The 17,695-nt window shown below is 45.8% G+C and overlaps 1 protein-coding gene across 4 annotated transcripts in view; it reads left to right on the top strand.

Moving 5' to 3' along the window:
* ulk2 (unc-51 like autophagy activating kinase 2) overlaps positions 1–17,554 on the top strand; it is a 66,094-nt gene extending 48,540 nt beyond the window's left edge. Inside the window, exons 16-27 of one of the 4 annotated variants that reach the window (XM_063205586.1) lie at positions 730–875; positions 1,802–1,885; positions 4,354–4,652; positions 5,137–5,339; positions 5,804–5,916; positions 8,270–8,410; positions 9,235–9,473; positions 10,116–10,294; positions 11,372–11,490; positions 12,672–12,829; positions 13,614–13,749; positions 14,062–17,554. In XM_063205586.1, coding sequence (XP_063061656.1) covers positions 730–875; positions 1,802–1,885; positions 4,354–4,652; positions 5,137–5,339; positions 5,804–5,916; positions 8,270–8,410; positions 9,235–9,473; positions 10,116–10,294; positions 11,372–11,490; positions 12,672–12,829; positions 13,614–13,749; positions 14,062–14,126 — 1,882 coding nt within the window. In that variant the 3' untranslated portion in view covers positions 14,127–17,554. The remainder of the gene's footprint in view (positions 1–729; positions 876–1,801; positions 1,886–4,353; positions 4,653–5,136; positions 5,340–5,803; positions 5,917–8,269; positions 8,411–9,234; positions 9,474–10,115; positions 10,295–11,371; positions 11,491–12,671; positions 12,830–13,613; positions 13,750–14,061) is intronic. The other 3 variants (XM_063205587.1, XM_063205588.1, XM_063205589.1) reach the window with 3 other exon arrangements.
* The last annotated feature ends 141 nt before the right edge of the window (positions 17,555–17,695 follow it).

Consider the following 17,695-nt stretch of genomic DNA (forward strand, 5'->3'; position numbering starts at 1 on the left):
GTGTGTGTGGTCACTGTTGTGGTGTGAGTGGGGGTAGTGAATATCAGCACCTCTCAGATGGTCCTTCATTGCATGCTGAGGGGCGGTCTGCGTCACAGTGTTTAATTTTAGGACGGCAAGCGGGTCACACCCACCCCGCGCACTCGCTTGTTTTGGCAGGACATAACGCGGCGAGAGTCAGTCAGTCAGCGCTGAAAAAAATATCAACAACAAGAAAGCCGTGAATGAGACGGCAAGCTCTCGCTCAGCTCCGATAAACGCCTGCTGTCACTCTCTGGGTCGTGTCAAACGGGTTTCAATAACGTTTTTGTTTTTGCCTGCAGGCCAGACACAGCATTTAAATCTCTCAGCACGTAGTGCAGCAAATCATTTTGTAACGTTTTTATAAAGTTTTTTTGTTTTGCCTCCAGGGCAGACCGACTAGGACCAGACAGGTGGCTTATTTTATTATATGTCTGAAGGTTTTTCTTTTCTTGCCAGGTTTGGATTGGTGTATTGACAGAAGCTCTCTCTCTCTCTCTCTCTCTCTCTCTCTCTCTCTCTCTCTCTCTCTCTCTCTCTCTCTCTCTCTCTCTCTCTCTCTCTCTCTCTCTCCCCCCGTCTTTTTCTTTCTTTGTCTTTCTTTGTCTTTTCTTTCTTTCTCTCTCTCTCTCTCTCTCTCTCTCTCTCTCTCTCTCTCTCTCTCTCTCTCTCTCTCTCTCTCTCTCTCTCTCTTTCTCTCTCTCTCAGGTCGGGTACGGTGCGTCGCTCCAACACCAGTCCCATGGGTTTCCCCAAGGTGTCGTCAGGGTCCCCCAGCTCCGCGGAGGTGACCCAGACGCTCGGCCGACGTCTCTCCACCGGCAGCTCTCGCCCTTATTCCCCATCGCCGCTCGGTAAGTTAACAGCACCAGTGTGTGTGTGTGTGTGTGTGTGTGTGTGTGTGTGTGTGTGTGTATGTGTGTGTGTGTGTGTGTGTGTGTGTGTGTGTGTGTGTGTGTGTGTGTGTGTGTGTGTGTGTGTGTGTGTGTGTGTGTGTGTGTGTGTGTGTGTGTGTGTGTGTGTGTGTGTGTGTGTGTGTGTGTGTGTGTGTGTGTGTGTGAGAGAGATATTTGTTATTTGTATTATTTACACATTTTATTTATCTGTATGTCAGTGTTTTGGAAACGGTGTACTTAAGCAGACGTGCTATTAGAACACCCTTTTGAATGGGAGAGACAACAAGTCAATGGTTTCTTGTATGTGCAAATTATTTGGTTTGTACCAATTGTGTTTTTTAAGCTTTTGTGCTCCTGTTGTTTCCTTCTCTCTCCCCCTCCGTCTCTCTATCTCTCTCTCTCTCTCCCTCTGGTGCTATGTGGCATCGTGCCTATACATTCTTCATGCTTCATAACAAATGTTTGGAGAGAAGCACTCGCTCTGTTTTCAAGCTGCTGTTTTGACATGCCTGCTTTGTTTTTGTATCTGTATCTGTATGCGTGCCTGTGTATGTGTGTCTGTGTTTGTGCATCTGTGTGTGTGTGTCAGCATGCCTGTGTGTGTGTGTGTGTGTGTGTGTGTGTGTGTGTGTGTGTGTGTGTGTGTGTGTGTGTGTGTGTGTGTGTGTGTGTGTGTGTGTGTGTGTGTGTGTGTGTGTGTGTGTGTGTGTGTGTGTGTGTGTGTGTGTGTGTGTGTGTGTGTGTGTGTGTGTACGATTTTGTGCGTGTGTGTATAACTACTCTAAGTATATAAGTGTATATAAGTACATCTTTGTCTCCATCAAAATGCTTGATGACCTGACTAACTGTAAGTGTGTCCCTGTGTGTGTGTGTGTCTTCCCCAGTGGGCACCATCCCTGAGCAGCTGGGTCAGTGTTGCTGTGGTCACCCTCAGGGCCATGAGGCCCGCAGCCGCAGCTCCTCTGGAGGTCAGTAACACTACTGATAATTACTGTGTGTGCGTGAGTGCGTGCGTGCGTGCGTGCATGCGTGTGTGTGTACAGTTGTGCCGTATGTCTTGCTTGTGTGTGGACTGGAGATATTGGAGAGGTGTTGATGACAGATGGGTATGTGTCTGCCCTAGGGCTGCATTATCAATGCAGGTGTGGCGGATTAATTGTGGCTCTGCTGCGTTTTAGTCCACAAACCACACAGAGTTGAGGTTTCATTAAGCCACTTAAATCATTAGCAACTAAGCACTTTTGAAGCGTATCGTCTTTGGTATCGTCTTTTGATGGACTTTAAAAAGTAGTGAAATAAAAATACATGATAAAATAGTTACGATTACAATATTGATTAAAATAATCAGGATAATCATTTCGGCCTTGATCGAGCAAGCTCTAGTCTGTGCCTTGAGGTGTGGTGTTGGGTGATATGCAAATCACGGTACATAGCAGGTATGTGTGTGCGTTTGTGTTCTCTTGTGGAGGCTCGCGTCCTACTCCAAAGCAGGTGTTTTCTCCATCCACTTCCGAGTGGACCTAAAACACACGCACACGCACACGCACACGCGCACACGCACACGCGCACACGCACACACACACACACACACACACACACACACACACACACACACACACACACACACACACACACACACACACACACACACACACACACACACACACCAGCCTTGTGGTCCTTTGTGCAGCCTCCAACCTACCCGACACTTGGCACCATCCTGGCCAAGTGTGTTACTGTCACACTGCCCGAGCCATGGGGACCTGGAGCACAGTGACCGTGGCAACCACCCACACCCACACCACCACCACCACCACCACTCTCACCAGGAGTGTCCTGCCTGCACTGACCCCTTGTCCTAAAATGAACTAAAACATCCAAAGGAAAGCTCCCAAAAACTGCCAGCCTAGGACGGTGTGACACTGTGAATGAGCGACAAAGGGCACTTTGCATTGCCACCCATGCCTGCGTCACATGCATTTTAATATTCAGTGGTTATTATCAGTGAGTCACACAGAAGAGATCCAAAAAAAGAAAGAGCCCAAAAGAGGCAGCTCTTTTTGTCCTGAGCATAAATGTCAATGAGCAAGACATTTAACAGAGCAGAACGCCCCCACTAGCCTTTTTAAAAAACCCTCTTTCCATCAGTGTTGCCAGATTGGGCGGCTACCCGCCCAATTGGGCTACTTGGGATCGCCGTCTGCGGATAAAAACGGGGGAAAATGGGCCATTTGGCATTTTATTCTGCAATTTTGTGCCCATAGATAATTAATGCAATTTGTTGAAATTGGGCATTCGCATTTCGGTGGTTTTTGAGAACCTTTTGGGCGGGATTTTATCAGACACATCTGGCAACACTGCTTTCCATCTGGGTCTCAATGCCAAGTAGGGAAAACCGCCAGTGTTGTTTCATTACAGGCCCGGGGTGCATATCTGGAAAGCGTAGTTGTTAGCAGTTAGCAACTTCGGTAGTTGGCAATGGGAAATTGCATTGCAACCAACAAAGTAGCTCACATAGTTAGCAACTACGCTTTCCAGAAATGCACCCCTGCTGCCTGAATTACTTTGCTGATGACAATGAGGGACATTAGCACCACCTGGTGGTTGATGGTTGACATAGCCAGCCTTTGTAAAAGCTATTGAGTATAAAATGACCTTGGCTGAACTGTGATGTAGTCGGAAATGCATCTGATGATGATGTCAGTCGGCCTGATATCATGCAGCCCCTCCCCACTGGTGTTTGATTAGTCTCTGCGAGCCCACTCGGATGTGGAACATGACATCATGTTAATATCAATGTCTGTACATAGGCAAGTTTGCTGTCTGAAGAAAAGGGGCGTTTTACTACTTGTCACTAGGCAATCTCCTCAAGCCTCCTAGACGGATGCGTAAATGAGGAAATGCATGTTCAGTCAGTCCGATCATGCAGCCTCCCTTCCTATTTCTAGCAGGGTCCCCAGTGACGCCCTCAATGTCTATTATCTGTATTCTGCTGAGCAACGCAAATTCCAACTTGATTAGTGAAGTTTCTCTGCTCTAATCGTGTTCTGGTGAGGGTACCCAGTGGAAGCGGGGGCTCAAAGTAGTAGAAAAGACCTATATTACATTACATTACACTTAGTGTATGCTTTTATACTTATAGTAATTTACTTTTTACAGGGTATTGTTTACAGTCTTGGAAGCAGTATGGAAGTTAGGTACCAGTCTCAAGTCACAGCCATTGAGTACGGTGGGGAGTGGAAGGCTGGGATTTGAACTCGCAACCCTCAGATCTAAAGCCCATTTCCTCAACCATTAGACCACGGCTGCTCAAATGGAGCATATAAATGCCATCAATTTACCATTTATCTCCATATGTATTCTATGCATGCCGCTGCACACCTTAAATTCCCCCTGGAGATGAATAAAAGTTTCTCCTCACCTCTGTTTTCTGCAGGGTCCCCCGTGCCCTCTTCCCAGCTGCTGGGGGCTCGTCTTCAGAGCGCCCCAACGCTCACTGACGCCTACCACCAGACCAAGCAGAAGCTCCACAAGCAGCTCTCGGACCCCGTGCACCCGAGCACCGCCGCCGCTACAGCCGCCGCCATGGCCGCCTACCCCACTAGCCACTCACCACAGATGGGTCGCCCCGGCAACCTCGGAACCTCCCCCACCAAACACCTGGGCTCCTCCCCCCGCACGTCCGATTGGCTCATGAAGTCACCCCTGCCCACCATCATTGGCTCTCCCACCAAGGTAAATCTTTGTAAATAGTCTTTGATAATGGCTCGCAATCTCCAATACATTAATTAATGTGGCTACACAGAAATAAAGTAATCATTCGTGCCTCAATCTCCAAACCTTAAAGTTGATGTTTGGTCTCTGAGGCCATTTTCAGATCAGCACCTGTTGGGCAGGCGTATCCAGGTGACTCAAAAGAGCCAGGTTTAAGCAATGAAACCTCTTTGTGGAGGTGCTAGTGAATTTTGAAGAATACTTTTTTTTCCTGGTTTCAACTTAACTAGTTTTATTCACCTCGATCTGGATGACAACCTTCACAGAGTAATAACTAAGATAAGATCAGATAAAACTTTATTGTCTGTTGCACATGAAACAGAAAATTGTCTTTGGCGTGGCTTCGGTCATTCTCACAGACATTGGACTTGACAAAACTAAGTGTGAAGACATCCAATAATCATAGAATAACCACAATGGCTATGTTCACCACTTCGGTGTACAGACGATAACGGCTCCCTTCAAGATCCCCAAGACCCAGGCGTCCTGCAACCTGCTGGCTCTGGCCTCTCAGCAGCACGGCATGGCCGACAGCCCCACCCCGCCCAAGAGCCTGCTGGACGGCCGCGAAATCTGCATGCACCACTGCTCCCCCGGCTCAGGGGGGCGCCAGTCCGCGCCCGAGGCCAGCCGGACCACCTTCGGCAGGTGAGTAGAGCAGAGCACAGCAGAGGCACTTGACCAATCCCTGCAGGGACTATTACAGTCCAGTAGTGGAGGACGTAACACAAATTGCACAGATCTAACATAGCAAGGCAAATTCACTCCGATATCTGTCTGTGTCCGATGGGGCAGAAGCATTTTTGTCCACAGGCATTAATAACTTCTGCGCAAACAGATGAGTTCTACCACACTAGAAGCCTGGTGGCTGGCAGCGCATGGGAAGTTTTGACAGTTTTTTTTACCACCTTTGCGACGTTGAAGCTGTCTGTGTGAATCTGCACTCACTCATTCAACACATCTGCCTAAATACATTCACTTACATCCACAGAACACACAAAGCAAATGTGCACAAATTACTGTACCCCTTGTGAACTGCTTTACTTTTTCTTGCTATACATTTTCCCTTCTTGGCTGGTCTGATTAATGTGCTCTTTTGTGTTGCGCTGCAGGTCCGTGAGTACGGGTCGTCTGTCGGAGCAGCCCATCCGCATCACTCTGGGCGGCCCACACTACCAGGGCAGCAGCACGGACAGCCTCAACGCAGAACGGCCCATGGACACAGGTGAGGCAACAACACCTACACACACACACGCACACGCACACATACTGCACCCAGCCCCGCCGACAGGGGGGGACAAAAGGGCTTTTTGTCCCGGGCCCTGGGATAGGGGGGCCCAGAACTGGGCCCTCATTAAGTTTGTGATTAATGGTTCTAATTAATTTCAAAATAAGATGGTTTTTCAGAGAGGGAGATTGCGCTATATTTACATTAAATAAATGATGCAGATATTTTGCCTTTCCTGCCCTTAAAAAGGCTCAAGAACCCCCACCTCCCCCACCCCCAGTGCACAAATGGTTTGGTCGGTCATTACGAGAAAGAAAAAAACGGCTTCAACTTAACGCGGCTCGTGCCAATTTGCCAAGGTGTCTGAAGAAGCAGTCGTTCAAACCAGGAGGGCAGAAAATGAAGGATAGGAGAAAAATAGATGAAGACACCAGAAGCCCCAGGATTTCAGTAAAAAGTTCTTCAGATGATGCAGGTACTAACAATAGCAGAGAACATTAACAGAGCAAAAGTTTCCCTTCATAAACAGACACGCCCTGCACTGCAGCATACATGTTTAAAACATGATCAGTCACACAGTCGCATCATTTTATAACCACAGCTTAAAATTGTAAAATTGTGTTTCAAAGCTGACCATCTGTGACCTTAGCTAGGAATATGCACATTAGCCCCAATCGTAACATGATGAGAAGTTGCGTCGCGCGCAAGGAGAGGGCAAGGGAGAACTTTTAAAACTGCGCTATTATGCAACGCTATTTCGCTTAGCGCGTATAAATCCCGCTTAGCGCAAATGCTAACACTTTATCAACCTGTTAACTTTGTGGGGAGAAACAGTGTACACCCGTTTTGCATATACATTTCTGCAACTTGACTTGTTCCTGTGTTTGGCTATTCCTGGTGTGGGAAGACTGACGTCTTGGTGTGCTGGTGGTGACAGTGAACTAGAGCTGCTTCAGTCAGGCACGTTTTGATGTGCCCTCAAATTGCTTAAGTAAATCACACGTAGGCTACACTTGTATTATTAATGATGTGAATCCTATTCATTTTGTTTCATTTCTAAATAAATGTTGGCAAAATGCATGGATAATTGGATGGATAGATCATTTACTATGGAATTATTGTATTTGTCATTGATTTGTGAGGCTACTTTGATACCAATGTCATTTCTTTCATAGGCCTAATGGGTAGGCCTAATAATATATAGCATATCACGTAAGAGTGGTGCGCTTTCAGGCCGAAAGTGTAGTCTGGTCACCTGGTCTCTCTTGAAAAAAATGGTCGTTTGGTGGTTGGAGTTTTTTTTTTTTTTTAACAGGGTTGGGGTGGGGTGTAGGAGGAAGGGGGGCCCATTGATATTTTTTTGTCCCGGGCCCAGCCAAACCTGTCAGCGGCCCTGACTGCACCTGCACTCTCTCCTCTGTCTCACCGCTGCTCTCCCACGGCTGTTTGTAATACCCATCAGCAGCAGCGTTATGGGCGGAAGGGTCTTCCTGTCTTTGCTCCTTCTCTCAGACCCTTCCGCATTTTTGAAGCGGACCTCGGATGCTTACTTTGTGCTCTTCACTCACACACACAAGTACTCAGTGTCGTGCGTTTTGGACCAATATTCCCAACACAATTTGAAAATTTCTGTCAGCCGTTTCATTGAATTCTGATTCTCTCATTTAAAATAGCGAAATTGCATAAAATAGCGATATAAAGTAACCATATCATAGACACCCCATAAGAAAAGCATCCGAGTTCCCCTTTGAATGTTCATAAATCACAAAATGTTTGAGTAAACCATAACAATATTAACTCACTGATGATGCAGCAGTGACGTTGAGCATCCCAAACCTCTGGTCTGCATTTTGGCTTTTGCACTTGTGATGGCCTGTGACTGACTTGACTTGACTGACTTGGCCTGTGTATGGAGTGTGGCTTTTGGCTTACCCCAATGAATGATGGGCTGTCTGTCTGTGTGTTTGTGTATGCACCCCTCCCTACCTGCCTCCCTTTTCCCTCCTCTCCCTATCCTTCCTCCCTCCCTTCCCCCCCTCCTTTCCTACCTCCTTCCCTCCCTCCTCTGCCACCTCCCCCCCCCTTTTCCCTATACTACCTCCTCTCCCCTCCTCTTCTCCCCCCCCCTCTCCTCTCATCTCCTCTCCTCTCCTCTCCTCTCCTCTCCTCTCCCCTCCTCTCCTCTCCCCTCCTGTCCTGTCCTCTCCTCTCTTCTCCTCTCCTCTCCTCTCTTCTCTCCTCTCCTCTCCCTCCCCTCTCCTCCCTGCCCTCATCTCCTCTCCTCCCCTCCCCTCCACCTCTCTCCTCTCCTCTCCACCTGCCCCCTCCCCTCCCTGGCCTCCCACCTCAGCCCCTGCAGGGTTGTGTGCTTTGCCCCATGGTGGTCAGCCGGGCAGCCCCCGCACCGTGCTCTTCACCGTGGGCTCGCCCCCCAACAGCGGCACCCCTCCCACCTGTAGCCACCTGGGCACCCGGCCGCGCACCACCTCAGGTGAGGGGGCTATACAGGCCCGAACTAACTCAACCCCCGACCCCCCGACACCACCCGAAACCCAAAAACCCAAAACCCAAACCCTGTCCTGGGCTGGTTTGGCTTGTTTTTTTTATTCAGCTTGGTTTGGCTTGGCATGATATTCTTGGCTGTCTTCTTATACCTGTTTCGATGCACGTGTAACTTGCAGCACATGCTGCCATCACTCACTCACTCAACAGCAGCATCCAACCTAACTGTTCTGCTTAACAGTACTTGCAAGTCTGTCTGAGGTGATTGTATTGATTGATTGATTGCAATAGAGAAAAATGATTAGAAACCATGAGTAAGGTTACTACCAGGGCTCTAAATGAACACCAACCCAACCAGCCAAATGCTGGTGAAAAATCAGTTTGGCTGGTGCAAAAGACAGCTTACTAGCCACTTGGACGAAAAGTGAGTTCATGTTCGGAGGACAGTAAGATTTAACATCTACTAGCCAAAATGGCTAGCGATGAAAAAAAGAATGATTCATAACCCTGGCTAGTACATGTATCAGGGGTGGGTAACCTATGTCTCGAGAGCCGAGGGAAAGTGCAGGAGGAAATCCTGGTCTCCGTTCATAGTATGGCCCTGGAGGACTTTTACGACCCTTGGTGGAATTTGAAGTGCCTCCCCCCAAATGAAAAAGGTTCCCCATCCCTGGCATATATGTATCGACCACTTTTCCAACCAACCTGGTACCTGTGCCACCACAGCAGTTGTCCTAACACCCCGTTCCCTCCCCTCCCCTCCCCTCCTCTCCCCTGTCTGGCGTCTTGTCTTGTCTTGTCTCTGCTCTGCAGTAGGCTCCAACAGCTCAGCAGGCTCCCTGTGCTCCACGAGCGGCCGCGTGTACGTGGGCTCTCCTCCCGGCGGCGTAGGCATGGCTATCGGCAGCTCTCCCCCCGGCGGGGCGGAGGCCGGCCCCAGCAGCGGTGGCGGCGGCGGCGTGCGGTACGTCCCCTACGGCACCTCCCCGCCCAGCCTGGACGGCTTCATCACCTTCGAGGCCCCCGAGCTGCCCGAGGAGACGCTCATGGAGGTCAGTGGTGTTGTGTGCAGTCGTCTTATCTTCATTTTCTTTTAATGTGGTCTAAAAAGAAAAAGGTCTAAAAATGTCTTAAATTGGATGTGGTCAAACATGGAGTTGCAAGCCCTGATTGTAGAAACAATGGTAGTTTGAAAAAAAAAAAAACCATACAAGTTACAAGTTTAAGTGTACGTCTGGAAAGTTGTAAGGTAAATTAAATGGGCCTTCACACTCACTTTTTTGCGTGCACATTTACCATGAAAGTTTAAAGACGGAAATGTTCTGAGGCAACAGTAGTGCGGCAGAGAGATAGAAACTGATGTGATGGCATGGTTACTGAGTATTTCGACCTTTGGAAATAAAACTCATTTTAAACTGAAGATAAGGTCATCCCTTGCCTGGATATTGTCTGAAAGAAAGGTTAATGTGATTGTGTATGCGTGTGTGTGTGTGTGTGCGTGTGCGTGTGTGCGTGTGTGTGTGTGCGTGTGTGTGTGTGTGTGTGTGTGTGTGTGTGTGTGCGTGTGTGTGTGTGTGTGTGTGTGTGTGTGTGTGTGTGTGTGTGTGTGTGTGTGTGTGTGTGTGTGTGTGTGTGTGTTTGCGTGTGTGTATGCGTGCGCGTGTGCGTGTGCGTGTGCGTGTGTGTGTGTACAGAGGGAGCATACGGACACTCTGATGCACCTGCGCATGATGCTGTCCTTCACCGACTGTGTTCTGGAGATCGCGGCGGTGCGGGCGGGGGGAGCGGACCTGGGGGTGTCGGCCGCCTCCCTCTACCCCCCTCAGGACAGCGTGGTGGTGGACCAGATCAGCCAACTCAGCAAGGAGTGGGGGTGAGCACAGCCCACAGAGACACCATTTAGTCAGAGATTCCAGGAGGGAGATATGCCAACATAATAGTTGCTATGGGTCGTAATAGTTGCCATGGGCACCCAACATGACCAGGTTCCGGTCTGCCTTAACGGGTGTGTCATAATACTCCTAGAATCTCTGACATTTGAATGGGTCTGCCTAAAGGTGGATCCTCCCCACCCCCCTGCGAAAGTACAACCAGGAAAATTATACATGACATAAGATGTAACATCTCAATATCATCTTCCTGGATCAAAAAGGTTAAATAAGATCAATTAAATATTGTCATTTAAGAGTGAGTAAAAGATGGAGGCATACGTAAACGAACGTTGTTGTTGTTGGTGAGGGGAGAATTGATCCAATAATGACTATTAACTAATAGTTATTATAACAGTTGTTGTAATTATTATAACTAATAACAAAGCAGCTATTATTGATTCAAATTTACAGAACTTTCAAATGAAGTGAAAGAATCGAAAAGTAGTAATTAAAAAAAAGAATAAAAGTTTGTATTTGAGACGAAGCAAAAGTATCTCATTCCAGCATTGCTTGTTTTCAGCTTTTATGCAGCCAGGTGATTAAATGGTAATGCAGCTAATTAGGAAGAAAATGCTGAGTCTGGCACACATCTACAGATGCGAAGTAGCTGGAAAATTACTTTTGAGATTAAGAGACCATGCATCAATGCTGACTGTGTACACTGAGGTCCTTGGGATTAGGTATTGTTTTTTCCCCTTTGGTAGCATTGTGATATGCCTGCATCTAAATAAGCATTTGTTTTGTATTCGATAACTCTTACTCATACTGTTACTTTTACCTCATTTGGTAAAAGTCAGTGCTCCCTTTTTTTATTTCTCTTATGCGTCTGTGAAGATTCATCCAGGTCATGCTTGTCAAAAGAGTTCAGTTCTAGTCACATGGGCTTCTTTTTGGTGCTTGGAATTTTCCTCAAACTCTTGTGACCTCTTTGAACTTGTCCTCATGTGGTTACTTGTTATTTATTTGTGTGTCTCATGTGTGCACATGTGTCTCTCTTGTCTTGTCTCTCCTCCCTCCAGGCAAGTGGAGCAGCTGGTGCTGTATATGAAGGCAGCTCAGCTCCTGGCCTCCTCCCTCCACCTGGCCAAGGCCCAGATCAAATCAGCCAAGCTCAACCCCTCCTCTGCCGTCAAGCAGGGTGAGATGCTCTTAGACATCTAACTGTAACTAGCGCTGCACAGATAGGATCTGGCAGGGGCGGAGATATAGAGAGGGCAAGCAGGGCATTTGCCCCTGGGCCCAGGGCACTCCTGTGTTGGTAGTGGCGGCCCTATTGTGACTAGGGCAGGCCGTATGGAGGGCCCTATAAGTGTCTTGCCCTGGGGCCCTATGTGCAATTGTTCCGACTGTGGGAGCTATCATTCTAAATGAATGCTTGACATGTCATGATGCACAATTATTCACTACCTAACAGTAGGATGCCCAACAGTATACAATTAGTGTGCCCAACAGTATGCATATTATATGCGCACAAATATAACACAGCGCACTACAATAGTGTCCAGGGTTGTCTCTGTATTTTTCCAGGGTTGTATACACAGACGCATCAATGTATAGTTCACGCAGACAACTGAAATGTCACTGCATGGTTTACTTGTATTACAAACTCTTTCTGTGCATGTGACAGATGAAACTCCTTGTATTCTTGTGTGTGTGTGTGTGTGTGTGTGTGTGTGTGTGTGTGTGTGTGTGTGTGTGTGTGTGTGTGTGTGTGTGTGTGTGTGTGTGTGTGTGTGGTGTGTGTGTGTGTGTGTGTGTGTGTGTGTGTGTGTGTGTGTGTGTGTGTGTGTGTGTGTGTGTGTGTGTGTGTGTGTGTGTGTGTGTGTGTGTGTGTGTGTGTGTGTGCGTGCGTGTGTGCGTGTTTTGGATGAAGGCAAATGAGTGTTCGTTAGGACTCTGCCCTGCTTAGGCGCCCAGCTTGGGGAACGGGGGGTTTCAGGGCCTAAATGTGCAGTGACTGTTAAATTAGTGCTGGGTGCTGTTGGCATTGAGAGAAAGGAAACGAAAGCAGGATGATATCAGTGCATATTCACAGCTGCTGTCTTTATGTGTTTATTTTAGTGCCACGGTGCAAATGGTTTTATTTACACTGTACATTTTTACTGCCAGTTTTAAGTTGTACAATGAAACATTTACTGAGTTTGGAAACTCTTCATGTTTTAGCTATTAACTGTATACTTGAGTATCTGTGAAAGAGGTACAAATTGATTCTTTTAACACTAGCTAAGATACCATAGTAAGTCTATTTAGAAAGCACTTGACAGTCAGTGTGTGGACATTTTATGCCAAGCGCTAACGCTGCTCTCTGTCGCCCCACAGTGGTGAGGAGTCTAAACGAGCGCTACAAGAGCTGCATCTCCCTCTGCCGACGCCTCACTGACAAGCTGAACAGCTTCTTCTCGGACAAGCAGCGCTTTGTGGACGAGATCAACAGCGTCACAGCCGAGAAGCTCATCTACAACCACGCTGTAGAAATGGTACGTAATCCTATTGTAGGAACTTATCCAGGTGTGTGTTTGTGTGTGTGTTTCTGTGTGGATGTGCTCATGGTTCGTGAATGGAGAATGCAGAGCTGATAGTATTCAGGCTCCATGCCTGATTTCAGGCTTGACAGAGTTTGCAAAAATAAAAACATTGATAATAATTAGCCATTAGGTTATTCTTATCTCAGAAAGTGTTACAGGTTCAGGGTTTTCTTCTACTATCAGGCTTGAATAATGGTCATACACAGGCTATTAAATGTTTGAATAATGTGTCAAAATAGGCATACGTTACGTCACTATGCAGTATCTTGTCGTCATCGTTGGAGCAGGGAAAAAAGTTCACACTCAGGATTTTTTTCAATATCACCCCTGAGAATGGCAGAGGCCAGAGTCTCATCAGTCGTAACCAACACCAAAAACGGTAGCAGTACAGTGGAATTTAACAGATTGCTTATGATGGGCTAGCCTAGAAATCTAGACACCCCTACTGGCAGCAAGCACGTCCTACGATGGGCCCAATCCAATCAATCACTCAATCAACCAATTAAACAAACATGCAAACTTACTGTATAGTACTTAATTATACACAGTTGTCATTCAATGTCCTTAAGAAAGGGAAAGAGAAAAGTGCTGTAATTAGTCGGCTACTATGTAAAGAGAATAATGAAAACACCTTAACAAATAATAGATCATTATTTTAAAAATAAAGAATTGAATGTTTGTACTTTATGTCCTAGCACTCTCTTGACGCCATATTCCTCTCTCACCTGTTTTCCAGGTGCAAGCAGCCGCGCTGGATGAGATGTTTCAGCAGACGGAGGACATTGCCTACCGCTACAACAAGGCGGCCATGCTGCTGGAGGGCCTCTCCAAGATCCTGCAGGACCCCGCCGACATAGAGAACGTCGCAAAGTGTGAGTCGCCGTTAACTGAATCGATCTGTTCTCATAAAAGTTATATTCTTAGAATTATATTGTTTTTGAGGTCTTCAGTCTGGTACAAGATAAATATTGAATACATTACATGCTCCAACATTACCACTAGTCGTTGTTTAAATAAATCTAACAAATAAAGAAATTGTGAAAAAGACATCACATACTTTACGTGGTGGGCAATCCGTTGATGCTCATCATTGTTTTAAATGATTGTAACCTTTTTAAACCCCTTTCACCATCACCCAAAGTAATGCTGTATTTTTCTGTGCTTGCCTCCTTCCCCCTCTGCAGACAAGGCCAGTGTGGACAGGCGTATCTCAGCCCTGTGTTACTGCACAGTCACGCTCTACGAATAGCAGAGCGACAGGGGCACCCAGGGAGAGCGGCGAGAGGGGATGGACAGACACGCACATACATATAAACTCTCTTCCCTCTGGACGGGGACCACTCTCTGCTGCCTTGGGGTGTGTTTCTCGGAAGCATAGCTGTTAGCCTGTTAGCAACTTGGGTAGTTGTCAATGGGAAATTGCATTGCAAACAGCAAAGTAGCTAATGTTGTTAGCAACTATGGTTTCGAGAAATGCACCCCTGATCGGAACGCAGCCAGGAGACAAGCCCACATTCTCATCTGTAGCAGTTCAAGCACTTTTTAAAATATATATATTTAGTGTTTTTCATTTTTTTTATTTTTATGTTAGACTTTTTACTTGGACTTTTTAGTGAGCATGTGTGATTTGTTGCCACCCACCATAAAATTATCACAGATGCAGGAAGATTTTTTTCTTTTCTTTTTTTAAATTATGGCACAACAGACTCATGCTTGTGCGGCGGATGCACAGGCTCACCAACCAAAGATGAAGACGCGACAGCAACGATGGTGACTTTCTTCCTTGTCTTTAACGGAACGAGCAAAATGGACAGAGCCACAGAAGTGTGCGTGGCAAACGTCAGAACCTATCTCTTTTAGTAACTCATCATCAAGACAAAAAAAAGGCTGAAGAAGGAAAAAAAAAGAAGATTGATGGCTTTTTTATTTTGTGGTTTTCTTTTAAATACCTGAAGATTCTGAGGACATAGATATGTGGGGGAAATGCAACATAGACTTCAAACTCATGATAAAGACTCAAGTTTTTAAATGCAAATCATTTTGGCATACTTGTTGTGTTTTTTATTATTGTTATTATTATTATGTACGTTATCCGGTTGCCGTTATTTATTGGTGTTGGTAAAGTTTATGCTGTTGGTTATCATTGTTACACCTGGGCTGATTCGCTTTATTTTCTTGCAAGGTAGAGAAAGTGGGCTTTGCCTGACTCTTCAAAATCTCAGAGCGGTCAGCCTGGCCAACAGAATAGAACCACACACACACACACACACACACACACACACACACACACACACACACACACACACACACACACACACACACACACACACACACGTATGGACATTGTCAGACACATGCTGACACTGAACCTCTTACTCACCAAATGCACTAAATTTTCCGTGGACAGTCAGGCACACAGCACATTATCACAACCGTAACAGCAGTCGTAAGGAGCAAAGGAACTTGTAGATTTGTAATTACTCTTTGTTTTTTTTGTTTTTTTTTTACACAGAAGCACTTTATATAAATAATAATAAATATAAATAATTGTAATATAATACATATGTAATAATAAGTATGGAGGATGCTGTTCCCAGGAGTGCTTGGGAATGTGAAGGCTGCGAGCTGATTGGTTGAGGGGAACATATTGGGGGATACTGATTGGTCCCCTTTGTCTGCTTTCTCTCAGCATCAATGAGCTCTCCCTCTCATTTAATGAACGATCTGCTTAAAGCGCTGTCACACACAGCAGGTTGTAACAACACCTGCCAACCCTGCCCCACCACACACACACGTACACACGTACACACACACACACACACACACACACACACACACACACACACACACACACACACACACACACACACACACACACACACACACACACACACACACACACACACATTCTGACATACGTGTACCATCCTTCTCATACTGTCTGAGATTCAGATATTGCCACGGAGCTCAGTGAATCTCAGATGAGTGAATAGTCATCTCCTTCGTGGGTTGTGCGCAAGTTTTACTCACACCCCTCTGTGACACTGAGGAGCAAACTGTCGAGCAAAAAGGCGTGCGTGGTCAAAATACTTGAGTAGTTACTTTTAAAAGAAAGCTGAAACGTGCTTTTACAAAAAACAAACAAAAAGTAAAAAACATCAAACAAAATCTCTGTATTAATACTGTAGCTAATTTTTTGAGACAATTTTCATGGTTTGCAACTTGTGTACATATATGTATGTTGTGCATGTTTTCATCTTTTTTTAAATCGTTTTGTCTTTTTTTTCTTGAGTGTGTGTGCGTGTGAGAGCAGTGTGAGGATGGAAATACCGAAAATATGCTTTCGTTGCCATGCCTCACACATACAGTACAATGTTTTTGTTTTATTTTTATGTTTTTATTTCACTTCGTTTTTTGTTTTGTTTTGTAGATTTCAGTAGGTTTTTTTGTGGAGATTTTGAAAAAAATCTACCCTTTCACTGCCACAGGGTTTCCTCAAAACTCAGAGGCCTACACGAAAGGGAGATCACCTCTGGCTCAAGCGCATGGCAGCTTTAAAAAGAAAAGAAATGAAAAAACATCAAACGACTCCTGTACCGCGACTCCTTGCATACAGTACGGGTGCAGGAGATGATGATCTTTCAAAAGAAGAAATGAAAAATGTCTAAAATCGTATCGTTATGAAGCACAGTTTAAACCAGGTGTGCTCACAGTCAGTTTGTATTAAGTGTAACCGCACCGCTAAGGTGTGTGGAAAAAGGCCAGTGACGTGTCGTGAAGTCTTGGAGTACTACAGTACTGAGTGCTTTTAGAAGACTACCGAACTCCCTCTGACTGTACATGTGTGTATAAAAAAAAAAGCCTGGATGTCCACTCGCAGAGCCGACTGTGGTGGTGGGCCTCCGTCGGGCCCCCTTGAAGTGGTATATACTGTACTGTATGTTCAGTAGACATATCAGGGGTGAGTTTCTCAAAAGAGAAGTTGTGAGCCTGTTAGCAACTTCGGTAGTTGCCAATGGGAAAATGCATTGAAAACAACAAAGTAGCTAATGTAGTAAGCAACTTTGGTTTTGAGAAATTCACCCCAGAGTTCCTGTAATAAGACCTCCCCTTTCCCTCCCTTCCTTCCTTCCTGTCCACCCCTTAAGAGTGCCAGTGCTCTTTGATGAACAAAAAAAATGCCTTCACAACCACACAGAGAGAAGTGTGTCTTGCTTGTCTCTGTGCTTTTTTTCTTTCTTATGTACTTTTGCCATCTCCTCCACAAATATCTCTAGTGTTAGGCCACACCTTGTATGTTTGTAAAGGGGACTGGTGTGTGTACAGAGGATGTAGTATAACAAAGCTGTTTGGTACCGAGCACATGTACCCGTAGAGTTTGTAGAATGTATTAACCCTTTCATTATAGCGCCTCTATCCCTGTTCCCGTTGAATGCATTAGTTACCCATGGTCGTCATGGTAATAAGAAAAGAGAAATCCCTCCAGGAGACCATCCAATGCAACTGAATTTCTAAGCTCCTGTTTTCAATTTATAATAAATAAAGAAATAAAAAATACAAAAACATGTTGATGTTTTAATCGATTGTGTCTGTTGTTTCACCAGGGACATATCTTGTGTTCTCTGTGGAACTTTAGAAGTGCAGCCTTTGTTTATTAAAAAGGAAATTTGGATCAGATTTGATGTCAAGTTTCTTTTTTCTTCTTTTTTTAAATCGTGTGTGTGTGTGTGTGTGTGTGTGTGTGTGTGTGTGTGTGTGTGTGTGTGTGTGTGTGTGTGTGTGTGTGTGTGTGTGTGTGTGTGTGTGTGTGTGTGTGTG

The sequence above is a fragment of the Engraulis encrasicolus genome, chromosome 8, assembly GCF_034702125.1.
Source record: "Engraulis encrasicolus isolate BLACKSEA-1 chromosome 8, IST_EnEncr_1.0, whole genome shotgun sequence".
Lineage (NCBI taxonomy): Eukaryota > Metazoa > Chordata > Actinopteri > Clupeiformes > Engraulidae > Engraulis > Engraulis encrasicolus.